This window comes from Pristiophorus japonicus, chromosome 1 (assembly GCF_044704955.1).
Source record: "Pristiophorus japonicus isolate sPriJap1 chromosome 1, sPriJap1.hap1, whole genome shotgun sequence".
Classification (NCBI taxonomy): domain Eukaryota; kingdom Metazoa; phylum Chordata; class Chondrichthyes; family Pristiophoridae; genus Pristiophorus; species Pristiophorus japonicus.
The window spans coordinates 307,482,394-307,504,531 of NC_091977.1; the positions used below are offsets into that span (position 1 = coordinate 307,482,394).

At 42.8% G+C, this 22,138-nt stretch overlaps 1 protein-coding gene across 2 annotated transcripts in view; it reads left to right on the plus strand.

The window, feature by feature from the left end:
* Positions 1–22,138, plus strand: part of LOC139253160 (ankyrin repeat, PH and SEC7 domain containing protein secG-like) — a 117,126-nt gene that overhangs the window by 83,405 nt on the left and 11,583 nt on the right. For both annotated transcript variants that reach the window (XM_070873465.1, XM_070873487.1), the window contains 2 exons: positions 3,721–3,807; positions 12,837–12,987. In XM_070873465.1, coding sequence (XP_070729566.1) covers positions 3,721–3,807; positions 12,837–12,987 — 238 coding nt within the window. The remainder of the gene's footprint in view (positions 1–3,720; positions 3,808–12,836; positions 12,988–22,138) is intronic.

The following is a 22,138-nucleotide window of genomic DNA, read 5'->3' on the forward strand; positions in this document are numbered from 1 at the left end:
GGACAGATAGGTATCTGTACACTTTCTGGCGTTCCTTTGACCCATTCTTTAAAATTACTGGATGCTGACAAGACATTTTGTGTAATTCACAATACACAATCCCATTCATGACATCTCTGGAATGAAATTTTATGATGTCATACCAGAGAAAAGTCTAGAGTGCTCTTGGACTCTCTCTAGTAACAGTTGTAAAGGAAGCACAAGAAAATATATTATTGATTGTGTAAAAATCTCCCTTTTTATTTTACATAAGGTACAATTCTGCAGTGGTACAGTTGGGGCCTGCAAAACTAAGTGGGTATGTCTCCAAGCACTCTGCGCTGAGCTGTCTGTTCAGCAGAAAAAAAGATTTTTAAGTTTTTGAGGTAGTGTTATGCATCCAACAATTATGTAGATGACTGAAAGGCACCCCTAGCAGCTTTCATCTTGTGACAGTTCACAGGGCCACAACAATTTAACGGACCAGGATAAATGGATGCTGGTGGGGCTAGGGATACTCCTTACTGCCGTGGCTATTGACACCAATCTGGAACACTCACACTGGTGTTGAGAGAAAACACAATGAGGCTCAGAGAACCGTAGAAGTTTACAGCACAGAACGAGGCAATTCAGTCCATCATATCTGTGCACTGACATTGTGTTTCCGGATGATGCAACCATAAAAGGGAAATGGTGAGAGCAACAATGAGGGGAGGAGGAGGAGCAGAGGGAAATAGTGAGAGAAGACCAGAGACAACCATGCAGGAAGAACAAGAGGAAAAGGGCGATATCTATCCTTTCAGCAGGTGTTGCTGGATAGTGATCAGGAGTGGGAACTCCAGCTCACATTTCATTCACTAATACAGCGGTGCTAATATTATTGTATTGACTGAGATCAGTGAAACAAACACAGAATGAGGGTGAATCTTTAGATCTTGGCCTATCATCATCATCATGCAGAAGACAAAGGTACGCGGAGTCAGAGGAAATATATTAGCATGGATTGAGAATTGGCTGGCTAACAGAAAGCAGAGAGTCGGGATAAATGGGTCCTTTTCGGGTTGGAAATCGGTGGTTAGTGGTGTGCCACACGGATGAGTGCTGGGACCACAACTGTTTACAATATACATAGATGACCTGGAAGAGGGGACAGAGTGTAGTGTAACAAAATTTGCAGATGACATAAAGATTAGTGGGAAAGCGGGTTGTGTAGAGGACACAGAGAGGCTGCAAAGAGATTTAGATAGGTTAAGCAAATGGGCTAAGGTTTGGCAGATGGAATACAATGTCGGAAAATGTGAGGTCATCCATCTTGGAAAAAAAAACAGTAAACGGGAATATTATTTGAATGGGAGAAATTACAACATGCTGCGGTGCAGAGGGACCTCGGGGTCCTTGTGCATGAAACTCTTTTAGAATCCCAAAAAGTTAGTTTGCAGGTGCAGCAGGTAATCGGGAAGGTGAATGGAATGTTGGCCTTCATTGCGAGAGGGATGGAGTACAAAAGCAGGGAGGTCCTGCTGCAACTGTACAGGGTATTGGTGAGGTCGCACCTGGAGTACTGCATGCAGTTTTGGTCACCTTACTTAAGAAAGGATATACTAGCCTTGGAGGGGGTACAGAGACGATTCACTTGTCTGATTCCGGAGATGAGGGGGTTACCTTATGATGATAGATTGAGTAGACTGGGTCTTTGCTCGGAGTTCAGAAGGATGAGGGGGGATCTTATAGAAACATTTAAAATAATGAAAGGGATAGACAAGAGGCAGAGAGGTTGTTTCCACTGGTCGGGGAGACTAGAACTATGGGGTACAGCCTCAAAATACAGGGGAGCCAATTTAAAACCGAGTTGAGAAGGAATTTCTTCTCCCAGAGGGTTGTGAATCTGTGGAATTCTCTGCCCAAGGAAGCAGTTGAGGCTAGCTCATTGAATGTATTCAAATCACAGATAGATAGATTTTTAACCAATAAGGGAATTAAAGACTATGGGGAGCGGGCGGGTAAGTGGAGCTGAGTCCACGGCCAGATCAGCCATGATCTTGTTGAATGGCGGAGCAGGCTCGAGGGGCTAGATGGCCTACACCTGTTCCTAATTCTTATGTTCTTATGTATTATAGGCAGTCCCTCGGAATCGAGGAAGACTTGCTTCCACTCTTAAAATGAGTCCTTAGGTGGCTGAACAGTCCAATACGAGAATCACAGTCCCTGTCACAGGTGGGACAGATAGCCATTGAGGGAAAGGGTGGGTGGGACAGGTTTGCCGCACGCTCTTTTTGCTGCCTGTGCTTGATTTCTGCATGCTCTCGGCGATGAGACTCGAGGTGCTCAGTGCCCTTCTGGATGCAGTTCCTCCACTTAGGGCGGCCTTTGGCCAGGGACTCCCAGTTGTCAGTGGGGATGTTGCACTTTATCAAAGAGGCTTTGAGGGTGTCCTTGTAACGTTTCCGCTGTCCACCTTTGGCTCGTTTGCCATGAAGGAGTTCCGAGTAGAGCGCTTGCTTTGGGAGTCTCGTGGCTGGCATGTGGACAATGTGGCCTGCCCAGCGGAGCTAATCAAGTGTGATCAGTGCTTCGATGTTGGCCTGGCTGAGGACACTAATGTTGGTGCGTCTGTCCTCCCAGGGAATTTTTAGGATCTTGCGGAGGCATCATTGGTGGTATTTCTCCAGCGACTTGAGGTGTCTACTGTACATGATCCATGTCTCTGAGCAATACACGAGGGCGGGTATTACTACAGCCCTGTGGACCATGAGCTTGGTGGCAGTTTTGAGAGCCTGGTCTTCAAACACTCTTTTCCTCAGGCGGCCGAAGGCTGCACTGGCGCACAGGAGGCGGTGTTGAATCTTGTCGACAATGTCTGCTCTTGTTGATAAGAGGCTCCCGAGGTATGGGAAATGATCCACGTTGTCCAGGGCCGCGCCGTGAATCTTGATGACTGGGGGGCAGTGCTGTGCGGCAAGGACAGGCTGGTGGAGAACCTTTTTCTTATGGATGTTTAGCGTAAGGCCCATGCTTTCGTACGCCTTTGTAAATATGTCGACTATGTCCTAGAATTTAGCCTCTGTATGCATCGTACACGTACTGTAGCTCGACGACAGAGGTTGGGCTGGTTTTGGACATGACCTGGAGTCGGTGAAGGTTGAACAGGTTCTCACTGGTTCTGTAGGTTTAGTTCCACACGAGGAGGGAGCTTGTTGACTGTGAAGTGGAGCATGGCAGCGAGGAAGATTGAGAAGAGAGTTGGGGCGATGACGCAGCCCTGTTTGACCCCGGTCCGGACACGGATTGGGTCTGTAATGGATCCGTTGGAGCAGGTGGAGAATGTTGACGAACTTTTGGGGGCATCTGAAACGGAGGAGGACGCACCATAGACCCTCACGGTTGACAGTGTCAAAGGCCTTTGTAAGGTCGAAGAAGGCCATGTATAAGGGCTGGCGCTGTTCCCTGCATTTTTCCTGCAGCTGAATCTTCCTGCAGGGTGAATCTTTAGATTTTGGCCTGTATAACTCAGCTAAGCATACAAGATGAAATTGCTGACCCATTTGGGGAACTAATGCTGTCAGGTTAGCTCCATAATGGTCAGGCAGTCTTCCCCACCCAATTTTCTTTAAGTACTTCATTATGGCACATACCTGAATTACTTTACTCATAATAAACAGCAGTCAAGTACTTTAAAAAAAAATGTCGAGTTCATTTTGTAAAAATTGTACTGAAATTTGAAGGAAAACATTTTTTTTCTAGGTAAATCTGGAATTGATAGAGAAGTTATTACTAAAAGGAGCTAAAGTTAGCACTGCAGACAAGCATGGACAAACAGTGCTTCATGAGGTATATATAATTATTTTTTTTTAAAGAAAGTATAGTAATGAGTTTTTGATAATAGAAAGATATTGGATGTAAAATTTTATTGGGATGCATTTACATTATATGGGGTAAATGTTCTGAGCTCCAGTACCACAGCTGGGCCCCTCATGCAGCTGATGTGGATTGGAAAATTGCAGGTGCACGGCCCTGTTTTACCTCTTCATTTCAACAGATGCAAAATTGGGAGCAGTATGTCAGCGATGTTCTGATCCCACTGAATGTGAAGTCTGGCTCGTGGCGCAGTATCCCTATAACTGCTGCACTGGTGCAAAGTGGTTTTGCTTTGCACTGATACTAACATTTTCTAGCACAAATACAGAGTTAGGGCTGGACCTGATTCCAGGCCAGGAATCTGGATTTGGAGAAATTACTTTGCATCAACACCACCATTATATTGTAAATGCATACTTGTAGATATGTGTGTATTTATTTAATTTCTAAAAATTTGATGCAGGTTATTGCAACTAATTGTTGTAGTGTATGCATAGCTGAGACTGCTTACAGCCATAATATCTTAGATGTACCATGAAGACTTAGAACAATATTAGCATTTTGTTTAACTTAATTTTGGTCAGCTTCATATCCAGGTTTTAGCATGAAACAACAGCTTTAACATTTGAAAGAAAATTTTTGTATCTTTTCGAAGTTAGTGTTCGAGAAGAAAATTCTCAAGTTAATGTTGCAGGAATTATGAACTTGAGGACTGCTAAAACACTGCACGTCTGGGGAGACTGTTTCTTCTTGCTGCATGCCAGAAACCCACATCGCAAAATTGCGTGCCTCATGATTTTCCAATTGATAGACTGAAAATCACTGGCTGAAGATGTGGAATTTCCTGATAATGTACTTTAGGTGTCTAGCGTGCAGAAACAGAATAGCTCCCATTTATCTATATCATGAAAATGCCATGGTTGGTGTGTGATTTCACCACTCTTTCTTTAACAACTCAGCATCACACTTACTCTTCTTATAATCAAATTATCGCAGTGTAAGTTTGCCAATATTTAAATTCTTCCAGTAAAACTATTTGATCTCGATGAAAATTTTCCAACTAATTTATGTGCAAACTTATTCATTGATTCAGATTTATTGTAATTCAGTTGTATACAAATTAGTTAGCAAAGGCAAAACTGTCAAATTGCTCCAACCACTATGAAAATATTTTATTTGCCATTTTCCCCTCAGCCAACAACCAACTTATAATAGGTATGAAACATAAAAATACATCTTTCATAATAACGTGACTAAACTTGCCCATAACTTGTTTTTTGTATCTTTAAATATCTTCATTAATATATATAGTTGATGGACTCAGCTTCTCTCAGCAGCTTAGGCTTGTAGTTATGTCTTCCAGAGCCATCACACTATGGGGTAGATCTTGACTTTGTGCGATAGAGTGAAAAGGGTGATAGTGAGTCAGCAGCCTATTTTACATCTCTGCTTAATCTTATTTCCATTGAAGTCAATAGGCAACACCTGATTTACACTATTGCACAAAGTCAAGATGTCTGTTATTCCCTAGATGGGCTATTCCCTAGAATTTAGAAGTTTAAGGGGAGATCTGATCGAAGTTTTCAGGATATTACGGGGAACACATAGAGAGAAACTATTTCTGTTGGTTCGGGATTCCAGGACGAGGAGGCATAGTCTAAAATTAGAGCTAGACCTTTCCGGAGTGAAATTAGGAAATACTTCTACACGTAAAAGGTGGTAGAAGTTTGGAACACTCTTCCGCAAACGGCAATTGATGCTAGATCAATTGTTAATTTTAAATCGGAGATTGCTAGCTTTTTGTTAACCAAAGGTATTCAGGGATATGGCCAAAGGCAGGTATATGGAGTTGGATCGCAAATCAGCCAAGATCTCAATGAATGGTGGAACAGGCTCGAAGGGCTGAATGGCCTACTCCTGTTCCTATGTTCCTTCCAAGTCACACACCATCCTGTATTGGATAAATATCACTTTTGTCACCACTGTTAGGGAGTTCCAGGAAATTGACCCAACACTATTATGGAAGCAGAATCAGCACAAGGACTGTAGTGGTTCAAGGAGCAGAAAGCCCATAGTCACCTTCGCAGGGAAAGTAAGGATGGCCAATAAATGAAGCATTGTTGCAGTCCAAGTACAAGTTTAAAAAAAAATGTGCATAATGCAACTATTTAACCAGTGCAGTCTTGCTGTGAGGATGAAGAAAAGGAGTTTGGGTATGAGGGATCATAATAAATGGAGAATACCTGCTGAGTTATAGCTTCCAAACTTACCCTTGCTAATGCCTGCCATTACTTTTCTCCCCAGAAATGGGAGTGGCCTCTCCTCACGTGGGGTCAGCTACTTCAGGATGGCTATTCTTTAACCTTCCTGGGCCTATTCCTATAGTTGTGGCCTTCAAACAAACACAACAAAGACAATTATAGGGAACTCCCTGAGCGCCCAAACAGCACCCCAGCTCCGAGGACCTGCCTCAAGGCAAAGTCTTTGCAAATGAACGAGGACTGCAAAGCCGCGCGAGATCATGGCCAGCAGCAAACTATAAAAGGGCGCAAGAGAGCAGGAGAATCGGACTGCAAAACAGTGCGAAATTGGGGCCAGCGGCAAACTACAAAAGGGCTAGCCGGAGCAGCACCAACTGACCTGGGAGGATAAGTAAAAAGATTCAAAGTGTGACATCACAGGAAAGCAGGGAAGTGATTCGTTGGTCAGTTTTTCTTTCTCTTCTTGGGCATTGATTTAAATTAAGAGCTGGATTAAAAATCTAAACTTTCAAAACGTGAAAACTTCATTCATTAAATATATTAGAGATGGCAGGGCAGGCGATGTGGAAGCTGGTTGACCCCATTGAGGTCCATGGCGACCACATCTGCAATAAGTGTCTGCAGCTCAAAGAACTTCGGCTCCATGTTGAAGAGCTCGAGTTTGAGCTGCGGACACAGCGACACATCAGGTAGGGGGAGCATTACCTGGATGCTGTGTTCCATGAGGCAGTCACACCCCTTAGATTAATTAATTCAAATTTGGTCCGTGGTCAGCGACAGGAGGGTGCGACTACGAGCGAGGCAGGTATGGGGACCCAGGAGGTAGCCCTTGCACTTGTCCAACAGGTATGAGATTCTTACTCCCTGTGTGGACGAGGGCAGGGACTGCAGGAAGGATGAGCAAACTGACCACAGCACCGTGGCACAGGCGGCCTTTCAAGTGGGGTGAGTAAAAAGAAATATTGTAGTGGTAGGGGACAGTATAGTTAGGGGGCTAGATACTGTTCTCTGCAGCCGAGAGCGTGAGTCCTGAAGGCTGTGTTGCCTGCCAGGGTTAAGGACATCTCTGGGCTGGAGAGGAACTTGGAGTGTGGGGGGGAAAGATCCAGTTGTCGTGGTCCACGAAGGCACCAGTGTCATAGATAGGACAAAGAAAGAGGTTCTGCTGAGGGAGTATGAACAGCTAGGGGCTAAATTAAAAAGCATAACCACAAAGGTAATAATCTCTGGGTCACTACCTGAGACATGAGCAAATTTGCATAGAGTAAATAAGATCAGAGAGATGAACGCATGGCTCAAAGATTGGTGTGGGAGAAATAGATTTCAATTCATAGGGCACTGACCACCAGTATTGGGGTAAGAGGGAACTGTTTCATTGGCTTGGGCTTCTCTTGAACCAGGCTGGGGCCAGAGTCCTGACGAATCGAATAACTACGACTGTTGATAGGGCTAAATAGTGGGGGGAAGGAATCCAATGAGCGGAAATGTAAAAAGAGAAAGGAGAAGGCAAAGGTGCAGGGTAGCAATAGGGGTAATGATAACCAAAGTGTGACGGGAAGGGACAGAACGTATACACCCAAGATAAAATTAAAAGCTCAATATCTGAACGCACGCAGCATTCGTAACAAGATAGATGAGCTGACGGTACAAGTAGAAAGAAATGGGTATGATCTGATTGCCATTACAAGGATGTGGTTGCAAGGTGACCAAGGATGGAAACTGAATATTCAGGGGTATTTGTCATTTTGTAAGGATGGCAGAAAGGAAAAAGAGGTGGGGTAGCTCTGTTAAGAAGGGATGAGATCAGTGCAGTAGTGAGAAATGATATGGCTCAGAAGATCAAGATGTAGAATCAGTTTGGGTGGAGATAAGAAATAACAAGGGTAGGAAGTCACTGGTGGGAGTGGTCTACAAGCCCCCAAACAGTAGCCACACAGTAGGACAGAATATAAATCAAGAAATAATACAGGCTTGTAAGAAAGGTACGGCAATAATCATGGGCGATTGTATGCGTAGAGTGTATGTGGGGATGGTTTCTTGGAACAATACGTTGTGGAACCAACATGGGAGCAGACTATTTTAGATTTGGTAATGTGTAACGAAGTTGGATTAATTAATGATCTCTTAGTGAAGGATCCTCTTGAGAAGAGTGATCATAGCATGGTAGAATTTCAAATTCAGTTTGAGGGTGAGAAAGCTAGTTCTCAAACTAGTGTCCTGAACTTAAATAAAGGTAATTACAAAGGTATGAAGGCAGAGCTGGTTAAAGTGGACTTGGAAAATATATTAAAGGGTAAGACTGTAGAAAAGCAGTGGCAAACATTTAAAGAGATATTTCATAACTCTCAGCAAAGATATATTCCAGTGAGAAAGAGAAGGATGAACCATCGATGGCTAACTAAGAAAGTAAAGGATGGTATCAAATTGAAAACAAAGGCATACAAAGTTGTGGAGAACAATGGAAGTCCAGAGGATTGGGAAATTTTTAGAAACCAGCAAAGGACGACTAAAAAAATGATAGAGAGAGAAGATAGCTTATGAGAGTAAACTAGCAAGAGATATAAAAACGGACAGTAAGAGCTTCTACAGTGTAAGTGGTTCTCTTAGGTGTTTTTGAAGCACCCCCACTTTACAATAGTTCTAACACTGGGAATTATTACTGTACGGAACAGATGAATGAGTCAGGGATGGGTACCTTGGTCCGAGTATCGGCAATGCTTTTATTAAAGTTAAAACACACACCTGCACCCAGTAAAACCACACACACCCTCGTGTGTAAAATAAACAAATGCACTACAATGCACAGTGTGGCCTGTCTAAACAGGCCCCTAACGTGAAGTACCCACGTCTAAAACACCTCCCCTGTAAACCCTGAAGAATTTGGTTGGGAGAAAGCACAATACCCCTCACATCGTGGCTGTGATCTTAAGCGATGTGTGTGCAGAAATGATGCTCACCAATTCACTGGCTTACTCGCTGCTTCTTCCAATGAAAAGGTGTCTCTTCTGGTTTCTTCTTCTTGTAGGGGCGAAGCAGCGACGCAAGAGAGAGAGCTGTGACCCACACGGCCTCTTTTATATCCCAAGTTCGTTTGCCTTTTCAGGCTGAATAAAGTTTGTTTCGAGAGCTTCCTGTGGGTGTGTCTTCTGCTTTTAGCCCAATAAAGTTTCTTCCTTTGTTTCGAGGTTTCCTGTTTTTCCAGTGATGAGCTTCTGAGCAGTCTGGGCTTAATGGCTTTCTATTGTTCTGGTATCTCATCCAGGTAATGGCTCCATCAGTTCACTTGACGAGTTCACATTGCTTAACAAAACACAGGACATTTGCTCATTACCTGCAATGAATTGCCTTAGCTTGACCATTGTCATGGAGCAGCACCCGGGCCCCTCCCACAAACAGTTCCAGCTTTTTTTTTGCGGTGAGAAAAATATTAAACCGCAAATCCTTGGGGATTAAAACGCAATGTCCAGATCCTTGGGGATTCGATACTTACAACAGGTATATAAAAAGGAAGAGAGTAGCCAAAATTAACGTTGATCACTTAGAGGATGAGACTGGGGAACTTAAAATGGGAAACAGAGAAATGGCAGAGACTTTGAACAAATATTTTGCATCGATCTTCATGGTAGAAGACACTAAAAGCATCCCAATAATAGATAATCAAGGGGCTATAGGGAGGGGGGAACTTAAAACAATCACGTTCACTAGAGGAAAAAGTACGAGGCAAACTAATAAAACTAAAGGTGGACAGGTCCCCTGGACCTGATGGTCTGCATCCTAGGGTCTTAAAAGAGGTGGCTGCAGAGATAGTGGATGCATTGGTTGTAATCTACCAAAATTCCCTGGATTCTGGAGAGGTCCCAGCAGATTGGAAAACCGCAAATGCAATGCCCCTATTTAAGAAAGGAGGGAGACAGAAAGCAGGAAACTATAGACCAGTTAGCCTAACATCTGTCATTGGGAAACCACTGGAGTCCATCATTAAGGAGGTAGTAGCAGGACATTTAGAAATCATAATGCAGTCAAGCAGAGTCAGCATGGTTTTATGAAAGGGAAATCATGTGTGACAAATTTGCTTGAGTTCTTTGAGGATATAATGAGCAGGGTGGATAAAGGGAAGCCAGTAGATATCGTGTATTTGGATGTCCAGAAAGCATTCAATAAGGTGTCACATAAAAGGTTATTGCACAAGGTAAGAGCTCATGGGGGGGGGCGTAATATATTTGCGTGGATGAAGGATTGGCTACCTCGGAGAAAGCAGAGAGTCGGGATAAATGGGTCATTTTCAGGTTGGCAAACTGTAACTAGTGGAATGCCACAGGGATCAGTGCTGGGGCCTCAACTATTTATAATTTCTATTAATGACTTGGATGAAGGGACCAAGTGTAATGTAACCAAAATTGCTGATAATACAAAGATAGGTAGGAAAGCAAGTTATGAGGAGGACACAAAGAATCTACAAAGGTATATAGATAGGCTAAGTGAGTGGGCAAAAGTTTGGCAGATGGAGTATAATGTGGGGAAATGTGAGGTTATCTACTTTGGTAGGAAAATTAAAAAAGCAAATTATTACTTAAATGGGGTGAGATTACAAAAAGCGGTACAGAGGGATCTGGGGATCGTTGTACATGAAACACAAAAAAGTTAGCATGCAGGTACAGCAAGTAATCAGGAAGGCAAATGGAATGTTGGCCTTTATTAAAAGGGAGATGGAGTATAAAAGTAGGGAACTCCTGCTACAACTGTGGTAAGACCACACCTGGAATACTGCGTACAGTTTTGGTCTCCTTATTTAAGAATGGATATACTTGCACTGCTGGCAGTTCAGAGAAGGTTCACGAGGTTGATTCCTGAGATGAAGGGGTTGTCATATGAAGAAATGTGCCGGTTGGGCCTATACTCATTGGACTTTAAAAGACTTGGAGGTGATCTTACTGAAGCGTATAAGATTCTGAGGGGGCTTGACAGAGTAGATGCAGAGAGGATGTTTCCCCTCGTGGGGGAATCTAGAACTTGGGGGTATAGTTTCAGAATAAGGGGCCACTCATTTAAAATTGAGATGAAGAATTTCTTCTCTCAGAGAGTCGTGAATCTGTGGAATTCTCTGCCCCAGAGAGCTGTGGAGGCTGGGTCATTGAATGTATTTAAGGTGGAGATAGACAGATTTTTGAAAGATAAGGGAGCCAAGTGTTATGGGGAGCAAGCGGGGAAGTGGAGTTGAGGCCAGGATCAGATCAGCCATGATCTTATTGAATGGCAGAGCAGGCTTGAGCAGCTGAATGGCCTACTCCTCTTATTTCTTATGTTCTTACAGTTTTTCTGGTGGCAGTACTCAATGTGAGCAAAACTTGGAACGTTTGTGCTTTACTGTAACTGTGCTCTAATCTTCTGGATGTAAAAGAACTGTGATAAAGGGGACTGTTCTCGACATGCTCTCTCTCTCAGGGGTTAGGAGAGAAACATATACTCTTGGGACATGCCTTTCATGTCAAAGAGCAAGTAAGAGAGAAAACATTTATCTTGCCAATTCACCAGATCAGCCAAAAACTTGCACCTCCAGCTTTTTGCTGCACCTTTTTCAGCAGGCCTCCAGGGTCAGTAAAAGAAACAGCTTTGTCCAGAATTCTCATTTGAGACATTCTCTGCGTCGTTTGTCTCCAATAATAGTTGCCTTTCCTTTGGAGGTTAGCTGTTATCCTTTAAGAGCTGCTGTCGGCTCTCATTCCAAGTCCAAGCCAATTGCATTCCTGTCCTGACTTCCTGTGCATGCTTTCTAAGTGCGGGAAACTGAGGCTTTCAAAGCCCCTATCAGCCCCACCAAGCAAAAAATACCCTCGATCCCTCTGTCTTTGCTGTGACTGCCACCCTATCTCCAACTTGGTTTTCCTTTCCAAAGTCCCCAAAGTTACCTCCCAGATCCATACCCATCTCTCCTGTAACTTCCTGTTTGAATCTCTCCAATCACCAGCTTTCTACCTCTCCCATTGCACCGATGTGGCCCGAACCAAAGTCATGGAGGACATCCTCTGTGACTGTAACCACGGTACATATGACACAATATGGTCAACTGCACCAACTTCTTCCAATGCCACTCATTCGGTGTCCAGCAGTGTGGAACTGAACTTGCTTGGTTTCATTGTTTACCTATTCAATTGTAGTAAGGATCTTTTCCAATGGTTTCTTTTCCCATCCCAGTAATGTCACCTGGGGAATCCCCCAAGGATCCTTGCCCCATCCGCTTCCTCATTTACATGCTGGCTTTTGGTGACATTTGCTTTTCCTGTCAGCCAATTTGTCTGACATCCAAGAAAATCAGTGCATTTTACTTCCTGGTTTGTTGCCTGTGAGAATTATTCAATGTGATTGGCTGCTTAGCCAGCTTGATGACATCACTATTGCTAGACACTGGAGATCCCCTAGACTTGGGGGTCAGATTCAAATTAATGTCAGGAGAAGTGAAATCAACACCACAGAGATTTACTATATCTTTGTAATAAACTTTCTTCGAGGTCAGTGGCGAGCGACCGCAAAATCCGGGCCAATGTTTTGGTCATTGCACATTAATGCATTGAATTATTTTGTTTAATTCTTCTAGCATATATGGACTCATGAAAGTTATGTTAAAAGTAACATTACCAACAAAGAAACTAGACCACTAGTAAGTATGCTGTAACAATACATATGATGCTTTACAGCCATGTAGCCCAATCCCTGATTTGTTTGTTTTTTTAATATATTTTTTAGGTTGCACGTAATTGGCATGTTGACATAGCTTCCTTTTTAATAGAAAGAGGAGCAAAAGTAGACCACGCTGATAACTATGGCCGAACTCCACTCCATGTTGCTGCAGCCTTGAACTACGTTGAAATGATTGCGCTGTTATTACAAAATAATGGTAAAGATGCAGCTTATGGATGCAAAATGTGAATTTCATGTCTTTCTAGTTTTTTGCAAATTAGAACTATACAGACTTAAACTGCTCCTATGTTGCGATGGTGCTTTGTGATGATGCAATCTGCCTCATTTTGTTTCTGATTTTGGGCACACTAACAGGGATAGGGTGCACAAATGAAATACCTTCCAAAATTCCAGGGGGTCATTGATTGCACCCTTGTTGCCATTTGGGTCAATGTGCAAAAGAGGGTTTGATATCAGTGTCCAGCTGATGTGTGACCATCTGCACAGGATGATGCAGGTGATGCCAATGCTTCCAGGAGCTCTCACAATCAACATTACCGCTAAACTACGCAGCTGAGCAACGGTATGGAGCTCCCACGCAGTCCACTCACAGGTTTTTACATTAAAAAAACACGTATGCTCGAAAATTTGAATGGGCCACGCAGCCAGTTAAAGGGACCGTATACGAAAAAAAAAATTAGAGGGAACATTTATTGCAATACCTTCAGTGTAAGGTAATAAAATGTGGCACCTCTATTTGTAGGGGTAGGAAAATTGGAAGCATGAGTCCTGGGAGGCATGCATGACACACTTGCACAAGTTAAGGGAAGAAGCAGAGCAGAGATGTAATGAAGTTCATAATATAACCAGGTTGATTATTAAACATGTACTATTGCGATTTTAAAGCAGAGGTTTGGTTATCGTGACTGATTTTGGAGCCGCCTTATAGTACACTCCTTCTAGGGTCTTGCAAAGAATTTCAACCTGCTGCATGCTCCATAACTTTGCCCTACTAAAAGGCCTCACCATGGAGGTTGAAGAACAAGATTGTGAAGCTTATGGCACAGCAGAAGGTAAAAGTGACCAAGAAATTGGTTGCTGAACCACCAGTGCACCATCAATTAGTGTGCAAGTAGACTTGCCTTTCTAAAATCACCTCCTGTGCAGCTCTTCGGTTATTATTTATTCCCATCTTTTGTTGTGCTTCTACTTCAGTAAGTTCAAATCTGTTAGTGAATTAATGGTATGATGGGTAACTGTTGTTTTGTGACATACCTCCCTTTGTGCTAATGGATTGTGTGAGACATATAACACCTAATATTGCAGCTTTTCAGATTTAAAATCTATTTTAAATAACCCAAAAAGCACATTCGGTAGCATAGACCTGATCTACTTCTGATCTCATCATAGAATCATAGAATGATACTGCACAGAAGGAGGCCATTTGGCCCATCGTGCATGTGCTAGCTCGTTGAGGTATCCAATTTGTCCCACTCCCATGTCTTTCCCCATGATCCTGCACATTTTTCCCCTTCAAGTATTTATCCAATTCCCTTTTCAAAATTTATTATTGAAAATGCTTTCATCAACCTTTCGGGCAGTGCATTCTAGATCATAACAACTCGCCATGTAAAAAAAATTCTCCTCATATCACATCTGGTTCCTTTGCCAGTTATCTTAAATCTGTGTCCTCTGGTTACGAACCCTTCTGCCAGTGGAAGCAGTTTCTCCTTATTTAGTCTTATCAAAACCCTTCATGATTTTGAACACCTCTATCAAATTTCCCCTTAATCTTTTCTGCTCGAGGGAAAACAATCCCAGCTTCTCTAGTCTCTTGATGTAATTGAAGTCCCTCATCCCTGGTACCAAGACAGTAAATTTCCTCTGCACCCTCTTTAAGGCCTTGACTTCTTTCCTAAAGTGTAGTGCCCTGAATTGGACATAGTACGCCAGCTGAGACCTAACCAGTGATTTATAATGATTTTAGCATTACATCCTTGCTTTTGTACTCTATGGGCCTGAACTTGGTGGAAGCCAAGTTCCACCCAAGTGCCACCCAAAGGACCGCCGAGATACCTGACGGACCTTTGGGCAGCAGTTTTGTAAAAAAAGTCCTTGAAAGACCACTTGGCAGTGTAAGGGGTGGTCCCGGGGGTCAGGTTCACCTCTGACCTACTTGAACGGTTCGAATCACTCCCACTCCCTTGGGTTCTAGACTCTGGATTTATATATGGGGGATGTGATAAAATGCAAAAGACCACTGGATTGGTGCAAAAGAACTTTGATTTTATTAAGGATAAGAAAATACAATGTCACACTTATAATTACACTAATAAAGAATAGTACGTCACACATTCAAAGGGGTTGCAGTGAAAATTACACCTCCCACCTCCCAAATACCTAATACTGGCTAGGTTCGACTCCAGGGCAGACAGGGACTATGCATGCCAATCCTTTCTGGTCAGTTAGTGGTAGTTCGCGATTTTGGAGTCCGTTGGATTCTGTAGGTTCTGCTTGCCGTACCCCGAACATCGGAGAGGACTTCTTACTGCGCAATCTTCAGTTGGATTGAGTCCGCTGATGCGGTAGGGCGCGTTTTGGATTTTCTTTTGTTACAAATAGGTTTCAAAGTCCTTTTAGGTAATGTTTTCACCTGTTGGTCGTCAGGCCTAAATTGTAGAGTAGAAACTTTCGATTCTTCAGTTTCTTCCTTGTGAAGTTTTGTTTCGAGGTTGGGTCGATCGTGGTGGTTTTAGTGGTACCACGTTGGCAATGGTCGCTTGCTGCCGTGATGGTGATATTCTTCCTTCCTTTTCGATTTCAGGACATCGAGGCTGGAAAAGTTAGTTCCTCTCCCTTTTTGATGGCATTGGCGTAGTATGGCACGAGCACTAGCACAAGCAGTGTCTCTCGAGGCAGTAGCATAAGCAGCAGCAAAGCATACCCTTTGTTAAAACAGGGGCCCAGTTATACTGTTTGAGCTGCCCTAATCTTCACGCTAAATCAGTCCAGAATTCTTTGCTTAATTTTGGCGGGCCCGAGAATTCTTTGTCATATTTTGGCAGGCTCGTTAAAAATTAATATGCCTCGGGTGGGCTGATCTTCTAAATCTGTTTATTGATGGAAATATTAGTTTGGTAATCGTAATGTTCTTTTGTGCTTGTTTTTTGCATGCAGGTTAGAGTGGGCCTTTTATTTTTATGCATAGGCTGAAAATAGCTTTCCAGGTTTAGGTTGATGGCTGGCTATCTCTGAGTTAATTGTTGCAATGTTAATGTCTCTTGTGGAGAAGGGTTTTCGAGTATCCATTTTCCAGACAATTTACTTTAGTCTCAATGCCTCAGGCAGTTTCACTAATCAAACTGGCTTATTTGAGGGTAGTTCCTTAGCCCTGCCCACACAGGTTCAATCTGCTTTGTAAAATCCCAAATTCGATTAAAATTCATAGTTTCTTCCATGTGCACTTTAGGATTTCAAACTTTCTGGTAGAGAGTACCAAATTAAATTTCTTTCCAATGAGTCCAAACACTGGGGGGTTTCCCACAAATTTTGCCCTTCTACAGCGGCAAAAAAAGGACTTGCACTGTGAAACTTGGGAGCCCCCAATCTTGGCGGCAAATGCAATCCTCATCAAAGTGCCATCAAGGATTGAGTCGGGCCCAGGGAAGGGGAGTACATAAAAATAAAAATGTACACAAAAAAAAACACTGGAAGACCTTCAGGGGACCCCATCCACATAAATCGCTGAAAAAAATATAAACTAAAGAAGTTCACTAACCTTTTTTTGCAGGTCTTCATACATACCGTTGGGGTTAGACCTGCCTCCAAGCAGCGATCCTGACCCCTGTGGCCGGCAACTCCCGCTCGGAGGAATCTGCCAGCTCGGTGGGCAGGAGGACACTTGCACGCCTTGTGCACCAGCAACCATCAGCGGGCGGTTCCCAGCGGTCCTCCCCTCCTGCCAGCGGGAGGCTAGTGGCAACTAGCACCGAGGGGAGACCGCCCAAAAGACTCGGCGGCAGTTCAGGCCCTATGCCTTTGTTTATAAACCCAAGGATCCCATATGCCTTCTCAACTTGCCTTGCCTCCATCAAAGATTTGTGCATGTACACTCAGGTCTCTCCGTTCCTGCACCCCCTTTAAAATTGTACCATTTTGTTTATATTGCCTCTCCTCATTCTTCCTACCAAAATGAATCACTTCACACTTCTTTGCAATAAATTTCACCTGCCATGTGTCTGCCCATTTCAGTAGTCTGTTTATGTCCACTTGAAATCTGTTACTATCTTCTTCACTGTTTATGACATTTGAAGCAGTATGATTTAAACTAAAATCCAATACACTGAGACCATCCTGGCCAATATCTGGGTTACTTTTCATTGGTTTATATTTATCTGTATAACTTGTACTGCTTCACAACATAAATAGAAAATAGAATCCTGACAAGTACTGTTTTAATGATCACAATTAAATGATTTTTTTAAATTGTAATTTAATTGTCCTGGACATAGCCAAATTTATTAATGATAATACAATGTATTATGCAATTCGAAAGGGCGGTTTAATTTAAATGGCAAAACCTAATCATTTGAATGCAGGCAAATGGCAAAAGCATGTGCCTTGAAGAAAAGCTTACAGTAATTCAACTTCTGATTATTCATATTTGAATTTCAGAAGCACCAAGTAGAAAGAAGTGTAATTAATGAGTAAACACAGCTGTGCCTGCCTGAAATAAATGGCACACTTAAGACGCTATAAGCCGCAACTTCGAAATTGATATTAATGCAAATAGGTAATGATTACCACTTTTTGGCTGATATAATCAACCCCCATTTTAAACGAGACTTTTAAATGGTAGGAATCGTATAACCTTATATCATGATCCTGGCTTTATAATTAATATTCCAGGCAACACAGCCTAGGTTCCTGTTTGCTTTGCCCGTAGCTCCTGCCACCAAGCTTGAATTTTGAGAAAGTGTTCAATGATTACTCTCAAATCTTTTTCCCTCTTAGTTACCTTAAACTGGCACACACTCGTTATGTTCCATGCCCTTGTTAAATGCACCTATGTGCATAACTACACATTTGTCTATTTGATGTCATCTACAAATTTAATTAATTAAGGTGCTTTCTACTCCCACCTCCACATCATGAAAGAATATACCGAACAGTACTGAATCCTGGGGTACCCCACTTGTGACGGGATTAAATTAGATATCTACCCTTGGATGTCAATTTTGGCTCAGTGGGTAGCACTCTCACTTCTAAGTCAGAAGGTTGTGGGTTAATTTCCCACTCCAGAGACTTGAGCACATAATCTAGGCTGACACTTCAGTGCAGTACTGAGGAAGTGCTGCACTGTCTGAGGTGTGTCAGAATGAAAGGTAAGCGACTTGAAAAGTAACTGTTTTTTTCTCCACGGATGCTGCTAGACTTGCTGAGTATTTCCAGAGTTTTCTGTTTTTATTTCAGATTTCCAGCATTGCAGCATTTTGCTTTTGTACCCTTTGTTATGGTCTTTTAGCCAATTTTTAAAATCCAGTTTCCCTTTTCATTCCCCTCAATACAAATATTGAGGTATTTCAAGTACTTGGAACACAGATATTATTATGCACCTGCACAGCTTCAAGGCCATACTGAACAGATATAATTTTGTTGGAATGACTTACCCCTATTCCTTGTCTGGACCTTTGTTAAGAAATGTTGCTATACACTCGAACTGACATATAAGAACATAAGAAGTCGGAGTAGGACATAATACACTCGAACTGACATATAAGAAGTCGGAGTAGGACATACGGCCCCGCGAGCCTGCTCCTCGATTCAGTAAGATCATGGCTGATCATCGACCTCAACTCCACTTTCCAGCCCGATTTCCATATCCCTTGATTCCCTTGGACTCCAAAAATCTATGTAACTCAGCTTTGAATATACTCAGAGACTTAACATCTACAGCCCTCTGGGGCAGAGAATTCCAAACATTCATAACCCTCTGAGTGAAGAAATTCCTCCTCAGCTCTGTCTTAAATAGCCTACCCTTTATCCTGAGACTGTGCTCTAGTCCCTCCAGCCAGGGGAAATAACCTCTCAGCATCTACCGTCAATCCCCTTCAGAATCGTGTATGTTTCAATGCGATCACCTCTCATTCTTCTAAACTCCAGAGAGTATAGGTCATTCTACACAATCTCTCATCATAAGACAGCCCTCTCCTCCCAAGAATCAATCTAGTGAACCTTCGTTGCACCGTCTCCAAGGCAAGTATATCCTTTCTTAGATAAGGAGACCAAAACTGCACAGTACTCCAGGTGTGGTCTCAACAAAGCCCTGCACAATTGTAGCAAGACTTCCTTTCTCTTATACTCCAGCCCCCTTGCAATAAAGGACAACATGCCATTTGCCTTCCTTATTGCTTGCTGTACCTGCAGGCTAGCTTTTAGTTTCTTGCATGAGGACACCCAAATCTCTTTGAACACCAACATTTAAACGTTTCTCACCAATTAAAAATATTTTGTTTTTCTATTCTTCCTACCAAAGTGAATAACCTCACATTTCCCTACATTATACGCCATCTGCCACCTTACTGCCCACTCATTTAGTCTATCTATATCCCTTTGCAGACTCTTTGTGTTCTCCTCACAGTTTACTGTCCCACTTAGCTTTGTATCATCAGCAAACCTGGATACATTATACTCGGTCCCTTCATCTAGGTAATTAATATAGATTGTAAATAGCTGAGGCCCGAGCACTGTTTCTTGCGGCACCCAACTAGTTACAGCCTGCCAACCTGAAAAAGATTTGTTTATCCCTGCTCTCTTTTCTGCCCGTTAACCAATCCTCTATATATGCTTATTTCTATACATAACCTCCAATCCCATGAACCCTTATCTTGTATGTGGCACCTTATCGAATGCCTTTTGGAAATCCAAATATACTACATCCGCTAATTCCCCTTTATCTACCCTGCTAGTTACATCCTCAAAAAACTAATAAATTTGTCAAACATGATTTCCCTCTCATAAAACCATGTTGACTCTGCCTAATCAAGCTATAATATTCTAAGTGCCCTGATACCACTTCCTTAACAATGGATTCCAGCATTTTCCCGATGACTGATGTCAGGTTAACTGGCCTGAGGTTCCCTGTTTTCTCTCTCCCTCCTTTCTTGAATAGCAGTGTTACATTTGCTACTTTCCAATCCACTGGGACAGCTCTAGAATTTAGGGAATGTCGAAAGATCAAAACCACTATCTGCTGCCACCTCTTTTAGAATCCTCATTAGTTTCTCTAGTACTTTTTCTCTACTTATTACATTAAATTCCTCACCCTCATTAGACCCTTGGTTCCCTAGCATTTTAGGTATGCTTTTTGCGTCTTCTAATGTGAAGACAAATACAAAATATTTGTTTAATGTTTCTGCCATTTCCTTATTCCCCGTAATAATTTCTCCTGTCTCCGCCTCTAAGGAGCCAATGTTGACTTTTGCTACTCTCTTCTTTTTTACATACTTGTAGAAGCTCTTACACTCTGTTTTTATGGGCCCGAAATTGGTGGCATTACCGCCCATTGCTGCTGGGTTTTTTAGCCGCTCTCCCCTCGATAACAGATTCATCCAGGTCTGCATCCGGCGGGAGGGGAGTACCGCCAGGAACCGCCCGCTGACGGCCTCTGGCGGCCAAGTCGCGTAAATGATCTGCCGCCCGCCGAGCTGCCATATTGGTGCAGGCAGGAATCGGTGGGAGTCGGCGGCAGCAGGGGGAAGGATCGCTGTGTGGAGGCAGGTCTAACCCCGATGGTAAGTAAGAAGACCTGCAAAAAAGTTAGAGAACATTTTTTAATTTTCTTTCTTTCAGGCTTTTACTTGTATGAGGTCCCCTGAAGGTGTTATGATTTTTTAAATTGTGAATATTTTTATTTTTCAGTGTCTCTCTGCCCCCCGCACTCCTCCCTGGGCCCGACTCAATCCTCGGCGGCACTTTGGCGAGGAACGTATTTGCTGCCGAGATTGGGAGCTCCCGCCCGCTGCCTCCCAGATTGACGGCATAAGCTGTTATTGGGCCACTGGGCGGTATTGCCATTACTTTTAGAGGGATCTTCCTGGCAAAGTACCGCCTGGTCTCACGGCGGCGATTGGGTGGCACTTGGGCGGGCCTTGGCTTCCATCAAGTTTGGGCCTATATTTCTTGCTAATTTTTTCTCATTCTATTTTTTCCCTTTTTATCAATTTTTTGGTCATCCTTTGCTGGTCTCTGAAACTCTCCAATCCCCTCAGGCTTACTACGATTCTTCAAAACATTATAAGCTTATTCTTTCAATTTAATGCCACTAATGGATCACTTTTCTCATATTGTTCCCATACAGAATTTTCCCCTTTCATGCTAAGCATTGCCCTGGTTCTCTCATGAAGGTAGTGCACTGTTTAACTCCCTCTTGCTAGTTAACATGCTTCAACTTTCAAATTTATCATGGCAGACTTTCTTGCATGTCTACTTTGTGGCTTACCTTGCCAGGTTTTTCATGTTTGGCATTTTTTTCCAAATATCTTTCCAGGTACTTCTGGTGAGGATGGCCACCCCACCATGAATGGTATTCCTTCTTTCCCTCACCCTCTACAGAAACACTTCTAGTGCCTGGTCATCAAAGCTTGTTTTACTTTGTGTAACAGCCTTCATAGCATAGCAATATTATAGCATTATCCTCTTCCCATTGCTAGTGCAGGGATTTCAAGGACTGTCAAATGCTGTGGCTCATTATCATTCTTGCTGTTCTTTTGGACAGCCCACCATGTGTGTGCTACAGTGCCCAATTTATCACTTCTGTAAAACAGCAAAAGCAGGGGTTAAAGGGCATGCTTTGTAGTGTTCAAAAAGTTTTTGCAGTGCTCAAGGAACCTTTGATTAGCACCAATAGTGATTTCTAGACAATAGTCAGAGCTAGGTAGGTGGGAATAACTATCAAAAAGGGAAGGCCTTTAAGGCATTTTCCAATCCTTAAAAGTTTTTGGGGTCAGGTTTCTGCTAGTTATATCAGCGCAATCTGGGCAGAATTCACCAAATCAGTGCAAAAGATAGGGGACTTTTAAGTGTGAGTTATGCCCAAAATCACGAACTCTTGTGTTTTCCGTGATCTTTTCTGCTGGGTCAAGATTCTATTTGGCTGAATCAGGCCCTGCCCTCAAGACTGGCCGTGCCCCCATGTTGAAATTGCAAGATTCCGCCAATTGCGCTGTTTTGGGAAGGCCCTTTAAATGGTGCTCATTTTCTTAGACGCACAGGCACTAGTCGGCACGTTTTAAAAGTTTGATATTAATTTTTTTTTAATTTACTAGGAAACTAGTGTATACCAATAAATGGTTCAGTATTGTTTTTTT